Source organism: Salmo salar, chromosome 10 (genome assembly GCF_965601325.2).
Source record: "Salmo salar chromosome 10, fSalSal1, whole genome shotgun sequence".
In the NCBI taxonomy this organism is placed as follows: domain Eukaryota; kingdom Metazoa; phylum Chordata; class Actinopteri; order Salmoniformes; family Salmonidae; genus Salmo; species Salmo salar.
The window spans coordinates 118,463,568-118,477,500 of NC_138300.1; the positions used below are offsets into that span (position 1 = coordinate 118,463,568).

At 47.2% G+C, this 13,933-nt stretch overlaps 1 protein-coding gene across 1 annotated transcript in view; it reads left to right on the top strand.

Annotated features, from left to right (window-relative positions):
- LOC106561685 (FYVE, RhoGEF and PH domain-containing protein 6) overlaps positions 1 to 13,933 on the top strand; it is a 33,564-nt gene that overhangs the window by 13,489 nt on the left and 6,142 nt on the right. Inside the window, exons 10-18 of the mRNA XM_082957425.1 lie at positions 103 to 174; positions 903 to 971; positions 5,309 to 5,392; positions 5,586 to 5,665; positions 11,676 to 11,778; positions 11,976 to 12,122; positions 12,456 to 12,558; positions 13,468 to 13,562; positions 13,777 to 13,905. Coding sequence (XP_082813551.1) covers positions 103 to 174; positions 903 to 971; positions 5,309 to 5,392; positions 5,586 to 5,665; positions 11,676 to 11,778; positions 11,976 to 12,122; positions 12,456 to 12,558; positions 13,468 to 13,562; positions 13,777 to 13,905 — 882 coding nt within the window. The remainder of the gene's footprint in view (positions 1 to 102; positions 175 to 902; positions 972 to 5,308; positions 5,393 to 5,585; positions 5,666 to 11,675; positions 11,779 to 11,975; positions 12,123 to 12,455; positions 12,559 to 13,467; positions 13,563 to 13,776; positions 13,906 to 13,933) is intronic.

Below are 13,933 nucleotides of genomic sequence, written 5' to 3' on the forward strand. Positions count from 1 at the left end.
AAAACATAATAATTTTACTCATCTTTTTAATCCACTGCCTTTATGACTATAGTTGTGGTGGAATATTCACTCTTTTTGTTTTTTGGTCCTCTTTTCTCTCAGGATAACTTCCAGAAGCTGATTCAGGTTCAGTGCCGTCTGAACGGACACCATGAGATTGTCCTGCCTGGGAGGGTGGGTATCAGCAGGGACGTCCCTGGCTCACTGATAGGAATTTGGGTTCTTCATTGATTATGAATTAGCTTCTAAAGAGTTATGGCACTGGTGTCTGATGTGTGGTGTGTTACTGAAAGGGTTAAATCACTGGTGTGTGATGTGTGGTGTGTTACTGAAAGGGTTAAAACACTGGTGTGTGATGTGTGGTGTGTTACTGAAAGGGTTAAATCACTGGTGTCTGATGTGTGGTGTGTTACTGAAAGGGTTAAATCACTGGTGTGTGATGTGTGGTGTGTTACTGAAAGAGTTAAATCACTGGTGTCTGATGTGTGGTGTGTTACTGAAAGAGTTAAATCACTGGTGTCTGATGTGTTACTGAAAGAGTTAAATCACTGGTGTCTGATGTGTTACTGAAAGAGTTAAATCACTGGTGTCTGATGTGTTACTGAAAGAGTTAAATCACTGGTGTCTGATGTGTTACTGAAAGAGTTAAATCACTGGTGTCTGATGTGTTACTGAAAGAGTTAAATCACTGGTGTCTGATGTGTTACTGAAAGAGTTAAATCACTGGTGTCTGATGTGTTACTGAAAGAGTTAAATCACTGGTGTCTGATGTGTTACTGAAAGAGTTAAATCACTGGTGTCTAATATGTTCCAGGTGTTACTGAAAGAGTTAAATCACTGGTGTCTGGTGTGTTCCAGGTGTTACTGAAAGAGTTAAATCACTGGTGTCTGGTGTGTTCCAGGTGTTACTGAAAGAGGGTGTTCTGATGAAGCTCTCCAGGAAGGTCATGCAGCCCAGGATGTTCTTCCTGGTGAGTAGGAAACAAAATGAGCCTTTCTTAATTTGATAGGTTCAGATAGTGCCCTCTGATTCGTCCCTACTGAACACTACCCAGCTGTGTCTCCTTCCTTTCTCCCACCACATGTATCGGAGCATGTGATCTGATCATAGCCGCGGGAAGTACGGGTGCTTGAAAACATTCCCCCCCCCCACAAAACGACTCCTGTATGAGCAGACTAAAATAGTCATCAGCAGTGTGGGAAGAAAAGATTCTCTTTGCACCTCCACCCCATCTTTCCGCGGCCATAGGCCTGATACCAACAGGCTCAGAGACAGTTTCTCTCTACAAGCCATCAGACTGTATCAGAGCATGAGGCCTGATACCAACAGGCTCAGAGACAGTTTCTATCTACAAGCCATCAGACTGTATCAGAGCATGAGGCCTGATACCAACAGGCTCAGAGACAGTTTCTATCTACAAGCCATCAGACTGTATCAGAGCATGAGGCCTGATACCAACAGGCTCAGAGACAGTTTCTATCTACAAGCCATCAGACTGTATCAGAGCATGAGGCCTGATACCAACAGGCTCAGAGACAGTTTCTATCTACAAGCCATCAGACTGTATCAGAGCATGAGGCCTGATACCAACAGGCTCAGAGACAGTTTCTCTCTACAAGCCATCAGACTGTATCAGAGCATGAGGCCTGATACCAACAGGCTCAGAGACAGTTTCTCTCTACAAGCCATCAGACTGTATCAGAGCATGAGGCCTGATACCAACAGGCTCAGAGACAGTTTCTATCTACAAGCCATCAGACTGTATCAGAGCATGAGGCCTGATACCAACAGGCTCAGAGACAGTTTCTATCTACAAGCCATCAGACTGTATCAGAGCATGAGGCCTGATACCAACAGGCTCAGAGACAGTTTCTATCTACAAGCCATCAGACTGTATCAGAGCATGAGGCCTGATACCAACAGGCTCAGAGACAGTTTCTCTCTACAAGCCATTAGACTGTATCAGAGCATGCCTGATACCAACAGGCTCAGAGACAGTTTCTATCTACAAGCCATCAGACTGTATCAGAGCATGAGGCCTGATACCAACAGGCTCAGAGACAGTTTCTCTCTACAAGCCATCAGACTGTATCAGAGCATGAGGCCTGATACCAACAGGCTCAGAGACAGTTTCTCTCTACAAGCCATCAGACTGTATCAGAGCATGAGGCCTGATACCAACAGGCTCAGAGACAGTTTCTCTCTACAAGCCATCAGACTGTATCAGAGCATGAGGCCTGATACCAACAGGCTCAGAGACAGTTTCTATCTACAAGCCATCAGACTGTATCAGAGCATGAGGCCTGATACCAACAGGCTCAGAGACAGTTTCTATCTACAAGCCATCAGACTGTATCAGAGCATGAGGCCTGATACCAACAGGCTCAGAGACAGTTTCTATCTACAAGCCATCAGACTGTATCAGAGCATGAGGCCTGATACCAACAGGCTCAGAGACAGTTTCTCTCTACAAGCCATCAGACTGTATCAGAGCATGAGGCCTGATACCAACAGGCTCAGAGACAGTTTCTATCTACAAGCCATCAGACTGTATCAGAGCATGAGGCCTGATACCAACAGGCTCAGAGACAGTTTCTCTCTACAAGCCATCAGACTGTATCAGAGCATGAGGCCTGATACCAACAGGCTCAGAGACAGTTTCTCTCTACAAGCCATCAGACTGTATCAGAGCATGAGGCCTGATACCAACAGGCTCAGAGACAGTTTCTCTCTACAAGCCATCAGACTGTATCAGAGCATGAGGCCTGATACCAACAGGCTCAGAGACAGTTTCTCTCTACAAGCCATCAGACTACTGAACACTTGAACTGCACTAACCACCTGCTCTGACTCTCCACACCTTAGCACACATGCACTCACTAACATACAAACACATATACACACTACACTACAACACACACTACACTACACTACACCACACACACTGAGTATACCAAACATTAGGAACACCTCCCCTTTTGCCCTCAGAACAGCCTCAATTCTTCGGGGCATGGACTTTACAAGGTGTCGAAAGCGTTCCACAGGGATGCTGGCCCATGTTGACTCCAGTGCTTCCCACAGTGGTGTCAAGTTGGCTGGATGTCCTTTGGGTGGTGGACCATTCTTGATATACACAGGAATCTGTTGTGTGAAAAAGCCTGCAGTTTTGCATTTCTTATCTCAAACCGGTGCGCCTGGCATCTACTACCATACTGTACCCCATTCAAAGGCACTTCACTTGCCCGTTCCCCCTTTGAATGGCACACATACACAATCCATGTCTCAAGGCTTAAAAATCCTTATTTAACTCGTTTCCTCCCCATCTACACTGATTTGAAGTTGGTTTTACAAGTGACATCAATAAGGGATCATAGCTTTCACCTGGATTCACCTGGTCAGTCTACAGTGCCTTTGGAAAGTATTCAGACCCCTTCACTTTTTCCACATTTTGTTACATTACAGCCTTATAAAATGGATTAAATTGTTGTTGTTTTTCAGCAATCTACACACAATACCCCATAATGACAAAGCGAAAACAGGTTTTTAGAAATGTGTGCGAATTTATATTTGCAAATGTATACAAGTATTCAGACCCTTTGCTATGAGACTTGAAATTGAGCTTAGGTGCATCCTGTTTCCATTGATCATCCTTGAGATGAGTCTACAACTTCATTGGACTCCACCTGTGGTAATTTCAATTGATTGGACAAGATTTGGAAAGGCTCACAACTGTCTATGTATGGTTCCACAGTTGACAGTGCATGTCAGAGCAAAAACCAAGCCATGATGTTGAAGGAATTGTCCGTAGAGCTCCGAGACAGGATTGTGTCGAGGCACAGATCTGGGGAAGGGTACCAAAAAATGTCTGCAGCATTGAAGGTCCCCAAGAACACAGTGGCCTCCATCATTCTTAAATGGAAGAAGTTTGGAACCACCAAGACACTTCCTAGAGCTGGCTGACCGGCCAAACTGAGCAATCGGGGGAGAATGGCCTTGGTCAGGGAGGTTACCAAGAACCCGATGGTCACTGACAAAGCGCCAGAGTTCCTCTGTGGAGATGGGAGAACCTTCCAGAAGGATAGCCATCTCTGCAGCACTCCACCAATCAGGCCTTTAGGGTAGAGTGGCCAGTAAAAGGCACATGACAGCCCGCTTGGAGTTTGCCAAAAGGCACCTAAAGATTCTCTGGTCTGATGAAACCAAGGTTGAACTCTTTGGCCTGAATGCCAAGCGTCACATCTGGAGGAAACCTGGCACCATCCCTAAGGTGAAGCATGGTGGTGGCAGCATCATGCTGTGGGGATGTTTTTCAGCGGCAGTGAGACTAGTCAGGATTGAGGCAAAACTGAAAGGAGCCAAGTACAGAGAAATTGATGATAGCCTGCTCCAGAGTGCTCAGGACCTCAGACTGGGGCGACGGTTCACCTTCCAACAGGACAACGACCCTAAGCACACAGCCAAGAGAATGCAGGAGTGGCTTCAGGACAAGTCTCTGAATGTCCTTGAGTGGCCCAGCCCGAGCCCGGCCTTGAACGAGAAAGAACATCTCTGGGAAGACCTGAAAATAGCTGTGCAGCAACACTCCCCATCCAACCTGACAGAGCTTGAGAGGATCTGCAGAGAAGAATGGGAGAAACTCCCCAAATACAGATGTGCCAAGCTTGTAGCGTCATACCCAAGACGACTCTATGCTGTAATCGCTACCAATGGTGCTTCAACAAAGTACAGAGTAAAAGGGTCTGAATACTTATGCAAATGTGATATTTCCGTTTTTTTATTTGAATAAATTAGCAAAAATGTATTGATGAGGATAATAAGGCTGTAAAAAAATGTGAAAGGGGTCTGAATACTTTCCGAAGGCACTGTATGCCATGGAGAGTGTCTATTTACACTCAGTGAAATTCATGTTACACACACATCACAACTGCTGCTTCCAAACTCTTATTATTATTATTATTATTATTGCTGCTAAATACTGCACAATTTAAACACTAGCCCCCCCCAATCCCCCCTTCCCCAAAGGACATGTAAATATTGGACTATAAACTGTGCTTTCCTGTATTATAATTATGCAAAAATATATATATTCTACTGAGCCATTTAATTTACATTCGTATTCTTATATTTTATAAGTTCTTAATGTTGTTGCATTGTTGAGATGGAACCTGCAAGTAAGCATTTTGGTGGATGCCGTATACCATGTTTATCCTGAACAGACGACTAATAAAACTTCAAATTTACTCTCGAGTGTTGGTGTCTCGATGAGCAATTCCAGTGAATATAATTATTTTTTAATTTTTTTACCAGTTCAACGACACATTGCTGTACACCACACCTGTTCAATCTGGCCAGTTCAAACTCAACAACATGCTGTCTCTGACTGGGATGAAGGTGAGAGCTCATTAACTGTGTCTGAAATTGCACCCTATTCCCAATATAGTGCACTAATTCTGGCCAGAGCCACATGAAGCACTATAGATCTATTTCAGATGAGTTTATAGTTTTAATGTTCCACAACAAAACGATGTTATTTCTCTGGTAAGAGAGCTTGTAATAGTTATGCTAAAAATGAATGTAATTGCAGGTCAGCAAGCCAAGCCAAGAGGCCTTTCAGAATGAGCTGACCATTGAGAGTGTGGAACGCTCCTTCATACTCTCTGGCAGGTGAGAACCGGTCACAATACAGAGCAAGTTGCAATGCTTCATATTTAAGCAATAAGGCCTGAGGGAGTGTGGTTTATACCACGGCTAAGGGCTGTTCTAAAGCACGATGCAATGCGGAGTGCCTGGATACAGCCCTTAGCTGTGGTATATTGGCCAGATACCACAAACCCCTGAGGTGCCTTATTGCTATTAGAAACTGGTTACCAATGTAATTAGAGCAGTAAAAATAAATGTTTTGTCTTACCCGTGGTATATCAGACCATATACCACGGCTGTCATTCAGGGCTCGATCATCCAGGTTATAATACTGATTATAAGCATGTATGAAGCTATATAATCTCTTATAAAAAGGGATTATTAAACATGGTTGGCATTTAGTCAGGATCGGTATGAGATTATTATAAGACATTATAACAGGGTTCATACATTCTTATGACTAGGGCACATGACCCTTTCGTCTCTAAGCTCTGATGCTGCTGGTCATTAGTAGCCTACCAAACTTGCTAACTGCCTGATACTCAGCACTCTATTGTCCTCCTAATCACGATGACATCAATGCAAATGTTTTCGAAAATCTAATCAAACACTTTGAGAGCCCAGGAGCTAATGTTGCGCAACATTTCTATAGGCTATGCAACTGCGGGGAAAAACAGAGTGATGGCCTCTAATAAAAAGAGGATGATCCTATCAGCTTTCTATAGGCTAGGCCTACTACATTTATTTCTCAACTTTCCTAATATTAAGCACATTGCTTATATTTACAACGGGAGTATAGCCTACCTGGCTGGCATGAAAATGAACCATGGGGAAAAGCGTCCTCCATTCGCTATTTAAGTGCATAGATGACGTGTATTTTCCCTGCTGCCCCTGTTTCAATACAGGTGCATGATAATGGTCCATTCTAATTCAAAACAAATGTCACACATATATTATTTAGTATATTCTAAGACAAGATTAAATCAAGAATAGTCTGATGGGTGACAATATTACCCTATCACTTGTGAATGATATATTATCAGCTGTGAATGATGGCCGTGATATGATACAATGCCTTCGAAACATAGTCGCACACCTCAGGTAGCCTAGCCCATAGGCCTATTTCAATAAGGTTTGTATCACACCTCATGTAGCCTAGCCCATAGGCCTATTTCAATAAGGTTTGTATCACACCTCATGTAGCCTAGCCCATAGGCCTATTTCAATAAGGTTTGTATCACACCTCAGGTAGCCTAGCCCATAGGCCTATTTCAATAAGGTTTGTATCGCAACTAAAGTGGCCAAATAACTTCTTAAAATGAAGCACATTAATCGGCTTTACAGGGGGTGTAGAGCCTAACTGGCATTTATAAGCAGCGGGTGAGATTCAAGTTTAGGGAAGTTAATTTTCACCATAAAAATGCACCTTTAATAATAAAAGCTTTAAATGCATAATTGCATTTGCGGTCACTTTTGATAATGGTGTTTTCCCCGCTAAATGTATAGCCTAATGCCATGTGCGCATTGCTGCGCTTATAATGTGAAGAAATATCCTAATAGTTTATCAACATGTTATTCTAAACGTTCTGATCTGTTGAGTCAGACACATTGTGTAAAACAGGGTTGCATTCATTTGGGATCTATCGCATCCCACAACTGTCCCAGATTATGTTTGGAATATTTATTTCTCGCACTGAATAGAACAGGTCAATTTTTGTCCTGTGGGGGATAGTAGATGGACATAGGCTAGTGCTTTTGCTGTTCGTTAGGCCTACTCATCTTGTTGTGCTGACGAAAAAATATCTTCAATATGCAACTCGGAATTGGATAAGGACATCTTAATTTGTAGCCTATAAGAAAGACCCGATCACGTGACGGAGAGCGGTGCGAGTGAAGAGACGCTTCAGATTGCGCAGTACACACGGGGAGAAGTGCACGACGCAGCACACACGGGGAGAAGTGCACGACGCAGCACACACGGGGAGAAGTGCACGACGCAGCACACACGGGGAGAAGTGCACGACGCAGCACACACGGGGAGAAGTGCACGACGCAGCACACACGGGGAGAAGTGCACGACGCAGCACACACAGGGAGAAGTGCACGACGCAGCACACACGAGGGAGAAGTGCACGACGCAGCACACACAGGGAGAAGTGCACGACGCAGCACACACAGGGAGAAGTGCACGACGCAGCACACACAGGGAGAAGTGCACGACGCAGCACACACAGGGAGAAGTGCACGACGCAGCACTCCGGGGAGAAGTACACGACGCAGCACTCCGGGAGAAGTACACGATGCAGCACACACAGGGAGAAGTGCACGATGCAGCACTCCAGGGAGAAGTGCACGACGCAGCACACACAGGGAGAAGTGCACGACGCAGCACACACAGGGAGAAGTGCACGACGCAGCACACACAGGGAGAAGTGCACGACGCAGCACACACAGGGAGAAGTACACGACGCAGCACACACAGGGAGAAGTGCACGACGCAGCACACACAGGGAGAAGTGCACGACGCAGCACTCCGGGGAGAAGTACACGACGCAGCACTCCGGGAGAAGTACACGACGCAGCACACACAGGGAGAAGTGCACGACGCAGCACACACAGGGAGAAGTGCACGACGCAGCACACACAGGGAGAAGTGCACGACGCAGCACACACAGGGAGAAGTGCACGACGCAGCACACACAGGGAGAAGTGCACGACGCAGCACTCCGGGGAGAAGTACACGACGCAGCACTCCGGGAGAAGTACACGACGCAGCACACACAGGGAGAAGTGCACGACGCAGCACACACAGGGAGAAGTGCACGACGCAGCACACACAGGGAGAAGTACACGACGCAGCACACACAGGGAGAAGTGCACGACGCAGCACACACAGGGAGAAGTGCACGACGCAGCACTCCGGGGAGAAGTACACGACGCAGCACTCAGGGAGAAGTACACGACGCAGCACACACAGGGAGAAGTGCACGACGCAGCACACACAGGGAGAAGTGCACGACGCAGCACACACAGGGAGAAGTACACGATCGCAGCACACACAGGGAGAAGTGCACGACGCAGCACACACAGGGAGAAGTGCACGACGCAGCACACACAGGGAGAAGTACACGACGCAGCACACACAGGGAGAAGTGCACGACGCAGCACACACAGGGAGAAGTGCACGACGCAGCACACACAGGGAGAAGTGCACGACGCAGCACACACAGGGAGAAGTGCACGACGCAGCACACACAGGGAGAAGTGCACGACGCAGCACACACAGGGAGAAGTGCACGACGCAGCACACACAGGGAGAAGTGCACGACGCAGCACACACAGGGAGAAGTACACGACGCAGCACACACAGGGAGAAGTGCACGACGCAGCACACACAGGGAGAAGTGCACGACGCAGCACTACACAGGGGAGAAGTACACGACGCAGCACTACACGGGGAGAAGTGCACGACGCAGCACACACGGGAGAAGTGCACGACGCAGCACACACAGGGAGAAGTGCACGACGCAGCACACACAGGGAGAAGTGCACGACGCAGCACACACAGGGAGAAGTGCACGACGCAGCACACACAGGGAGAAGTGCACGACGCAGCACACACAGGGAGAAGTGCACGACGCAGCACTCAGGGAGAAGTACACGACGCAGCACACACAGGGAGAAGTGCACGACGCAGCACACACAGGGAGAAGTGCACGACGCAGCACACACAGGGAGAAGTACACGACGCAGCACACACAGGGAGAAGTGCACGACGCAGCACACACAGGGAGAAGTGCACGACGCAGCACACACAGGGAGAAGTGCACGACGCAGCACACACAGGGAGAAGTGCACGACGCAGCACACACAGGGAGAAGTGCACGACGCAGCACACACAGGGAGAAGTGCACGACGCAGCACACACAGGGAGAAGTGCACGACGCAGCACACACAGGGAGAAGTGCACGACGCAGCACTCCGGGAGAAGTACACGACGCAGCACACAGGGAGAAGTACACGACGCAGCACACACAGGGAGAAGTGCACGACGCAGCACACACAGGGAGAAGTACACGACGCAGCACACACAGGGAGAAGTACACGACGCAGCACACACAGGGAGAAGTGCACGACGCAGCACACACAGGGAGAAGTGCACGACGCAGCACTCCGGGGAGAAGTACACGACGCAGCACTCCGGGAGAAGTACACGATGCAGCACACACAGGGAGAAGTGCACGAGCAGCACACACGGGAGAAGTGCACGACGCAGCACACACGGGAGAAGTGCACGACGCAGCACACACGGGGAGAAGTGCACGACGCAGCACTCCGGGGAGAAGTGCACGACGCAGCACTCCGGGGAGAAGTACACGACGCAGCACACACAGGGAGAAGTGCACGACGCAGCACACACGGGGAGAAGTGCACGACGCAGCACACACGGGGAGAAGTGCACGACGCAGCACACACAGGGAGAAGTGCACGACGCAGCACTCAGGGAGAAGTGCACGACGCAGCACACACAGGGAGAAGTGCACGACGCAGCACACACAGGGAGAAGTGCACGACGCAGCACACACAGGGAGAAGTGCACGACGCAGCACACACAGGGAGAAGTGCACGACGCAGCACACACAGGGAGAAGTGCACGACGCAGCACACACAGGGAGAAGTGCACGACGCAGCACACACAGGGAGAAGTGCACGACGCAGCACACACAGGGAGAAGTGCACGACGCAGCACACACAGGGAGAAGTGCACGACGCAGCACACACAGGGAGAAGTGCACGACGCAGCACTCCGGGGAGAAGTACACGACGCAGCACTCCGGGGAGAAGTACACGACGCAGCACTCCGGGGAGAAGTACACGACGCAGCACTCCGGGGAGAAGTGCACGACGCAGCACTCCGGGGAGAAGTGCACGACGCAGCACTCCGGGGAGAAGTGCACGACGCAGCACACAGGGAGAAGTGCACGGGGAGAAGTGCACGACGCAGCACTCCGGGGAGAAGTGCACGACGCAGCACACGGGGAGAAGTGCACGACGCAGCACACGGGGAGAAGTGCACGACGCAGCACACAGGGAGAAGTGCACGACGCAGCACACAGGGAGAAGTGCACGACGCAGCACACAGGGAGAAGTGCACCGGGGAGAAGTACACCGGGGAGAAGTACTCCGGGGAGAAGTACACCGGGGAGAAGTACACCGGGGAGAAGTACTCCGGGGAGAAGTACTCCGGGGAGAAGTACACGGGGAGAAGTACTCCGGGGAGAAGTACTCCGGGCCGCAAAAGGCATTGATTTGTTTATGGTGCCGTTGTGAAATTGGAGGCATTATTAAGTGCTTGTTAAATTGTGAATGAGCGACTATTGGAGTGTGTACAGCCTGCGCTGAAAACAAAGCAGAGCTCATGCCTTTCAAGCTACTTTTTCTCAAATCATCATTAGTCGCATCATGCAGCCTTACAATGTATTAAAAAATCTAAACATACAGCCCAACGTTTGTAGAACAACTAAAGTTACATTAGTAACTCTAAATGAAGCATATAGGAGAACCTATTTCTTTGTTAACCGCTCAACACAGAATAGCAGCATGTGCACACTCCCTCAAATCATTTGGAGAATATATCCTTTCTATTTTATTTGTTCAGTTGTATTCAGTTGTATTCTTCATACTATAAAATAATATTTTAAATTATAAGCAAATCTTGTCTGCTAAATGAACTAATATAGCCCACAGCCTACATATGTGTGGAAGCCAGGAGTTGCTAAATGTGTTTATGTTAATTAAGGATAAATTACCTTGAGACCGACCAGTTATTTGCTTGACAATCATTGGTTGACGAAATTTCGTGACCTCCACAGCCCTACTTACAACAATTATTTTAAATAATTGTAACTGCATAATAATACATTAAACCTGCTGGCCTAGTAAAGTGTTTCCCATCTATTTAACCTTGCATTAAACAATCATTTCATGTCTAGTTCAGCAGTAGTCTAACACGTCCTGTCTTCTTCTACTGTAGTTCTGCTGTTGAGAGAGATGATTGGTTGGAGGCCATCTCCACAGCGATCAATGACTACACCAGGAAGAAGATTTCCTTCATCTCCAGTAAGACTCTGGAGGAGGTAGTGATGACATAATTATAGCACATTATAAGGGGAACATACATGACAAGCGTTACGATGCATTATAACTGCGTCATAGTGCATTATAGCTGCAGGGTATTGCAGAGGGGTTGAGATGGGGAGAAGACAGATTTATGTTCCTCACAAATTGGACAATAAAGTCTATTCTGTCCTATACTATTCTATTCTATGTGCAGACTGGGTCTGAGGACAGCGGCAGTGGGGCCCCCCTGGGTTCTAAGGCCCCTATCTGGATCCCAGACCCAAGGGCCACCATGTGTATGGTCTGTACCTGTGAGTTCACCCTCACCTGGAGACGACACCACTGCCGAGCCTGTGGAAAGGTGAGGGGTACAATTTAAATAGAGCATTAAGAACATTTTAATTAAAACATTATTATACTGTATGGCTATGGATGAGGGGGCATCTTCCACTGGGACCACAGAACATACAGTATGCCTCAGTGGGTTTAAGAATTTCACGCACAATCATTAAGAAAGGCTGTACCATTTGGTTTATGTTTGAACCTTCCAACCTTTTGGTTTATGTTTCTGTGTATGCAGTAGATATAATGTCATTGCAAATATCGCACACTCTAGAATGCCCTTCAAGCCAATCAGAAACGAGTATTCAACAATGCCGTGGTCTAGTAATTCATGTTTGTATACCATCTATAGGTGGTGTGCCAGTCCTGCTCCTCCAACAAACACTGTCTGGAGTATCTGAAGAACCAGCTGGCCAGAGTGTGTGATCAGTGCTTTATTGTACTACAGCAGAGAAGTAAGATGTGTGTGTGTGTGTGTGTGTGTTAAAGAACCAGCTGGCCAGAGTGTGTGATCAGTGCTTTATTGTACTACAGCAGAGAAGTAAGATGTGTGTGTGTGTGTGTGTGTGTGTGTTAAAGAACCAGCTGGCCAGAGTGTGTGATCAGTGCTTTATTGTACTACAGCAGAGAAGTAAGATGTGTGTGTGTGTGTGTGTGTGTGTTAAAGAACCAGCTGGCCATAGTGTGTGATCATAGCCAGCAGAGGCGTAAGGCCTGTCTCCATGTAACACACTGGTACACAATAGAGGGCCCACTGCCCTAGCCTCTATCTTTTTGTGTTCACGCCATACGAGATGAAGGCTACCACTGGCCAGTCTGACAGAGTGATTTGCTTCTTTGTTCACTTTGGCTCACCATGATCATATGTTAATTGTCAGGGCTACACCACAGTATACTATGACAATAAACGTGTCATTTGCTGCATTACCAATGTATCTGGACACAAAACCTGCAGGTGATAAACAGAACAGCAGATTCAGAAGCCATTTTTTTTTTTTACAGATTACCACAAGTACCTGCTAAGGTATCTCCAACAATGACATGATGTCAATAAATTATGGATTGGCATTTAATATGTAATAACATTTCTTGATGGAAAAAGATCCTATGTGTCGTTTTAATCAGAAAAGGGACCCCCCCCCACACACATCATTTTAACATGGAAATGATTTATCTGGGGGAGTACATGTTCAGTAAATCATTAGATGGACATCAGTACAGATTACAATAGATCTTGCTTCCAAACAGTGGTTCATTGATTGATTGGTTTACTTTATTAGATGAATAAATACATGCAGAAGAACACTATACATTTTGGGTCCAGTGATTATGGACGTTTCTTTTGTCCGTTCCCCTTTTTCCAGGTGAAAAGGACCTGTCTGCAACGCTCTCTCCTGGTGGAAAATCCTCCTTTGCTTTCACCAGGAAAACGAAGAAGATCCCTGCTGCCCTCAAGGAGGTGACTAGTCTACCGCTCTAACGTTCAATCAGGGTCGTTCGTATTCATTAGGGGACAGTGACACCATAGTAAAACGTTTCATAATGGAAAATTAGCATTTCAGATATCCTCCCGGTTCAGACTGTTTACATCCATTCGCTGCCCATTTGAACACGACCGATATGTTACTGATGATTAGTCAGTGACGTTATCCAATGATCTTTGCTGTTTTCAGGTGTCAGCAAACACAGACAACTCGTCTATGAGTGGTTACCTGCAGAGGTCAAAGGGCAATAAGAAGCAGGGGAAGAGGCTTTGGTTCGTCGTCAAGAACAAAGTCCTGTATACGTACGCTGCCAGTGAGGTAGGTGCTGCCGTAGACTGTATTGTAA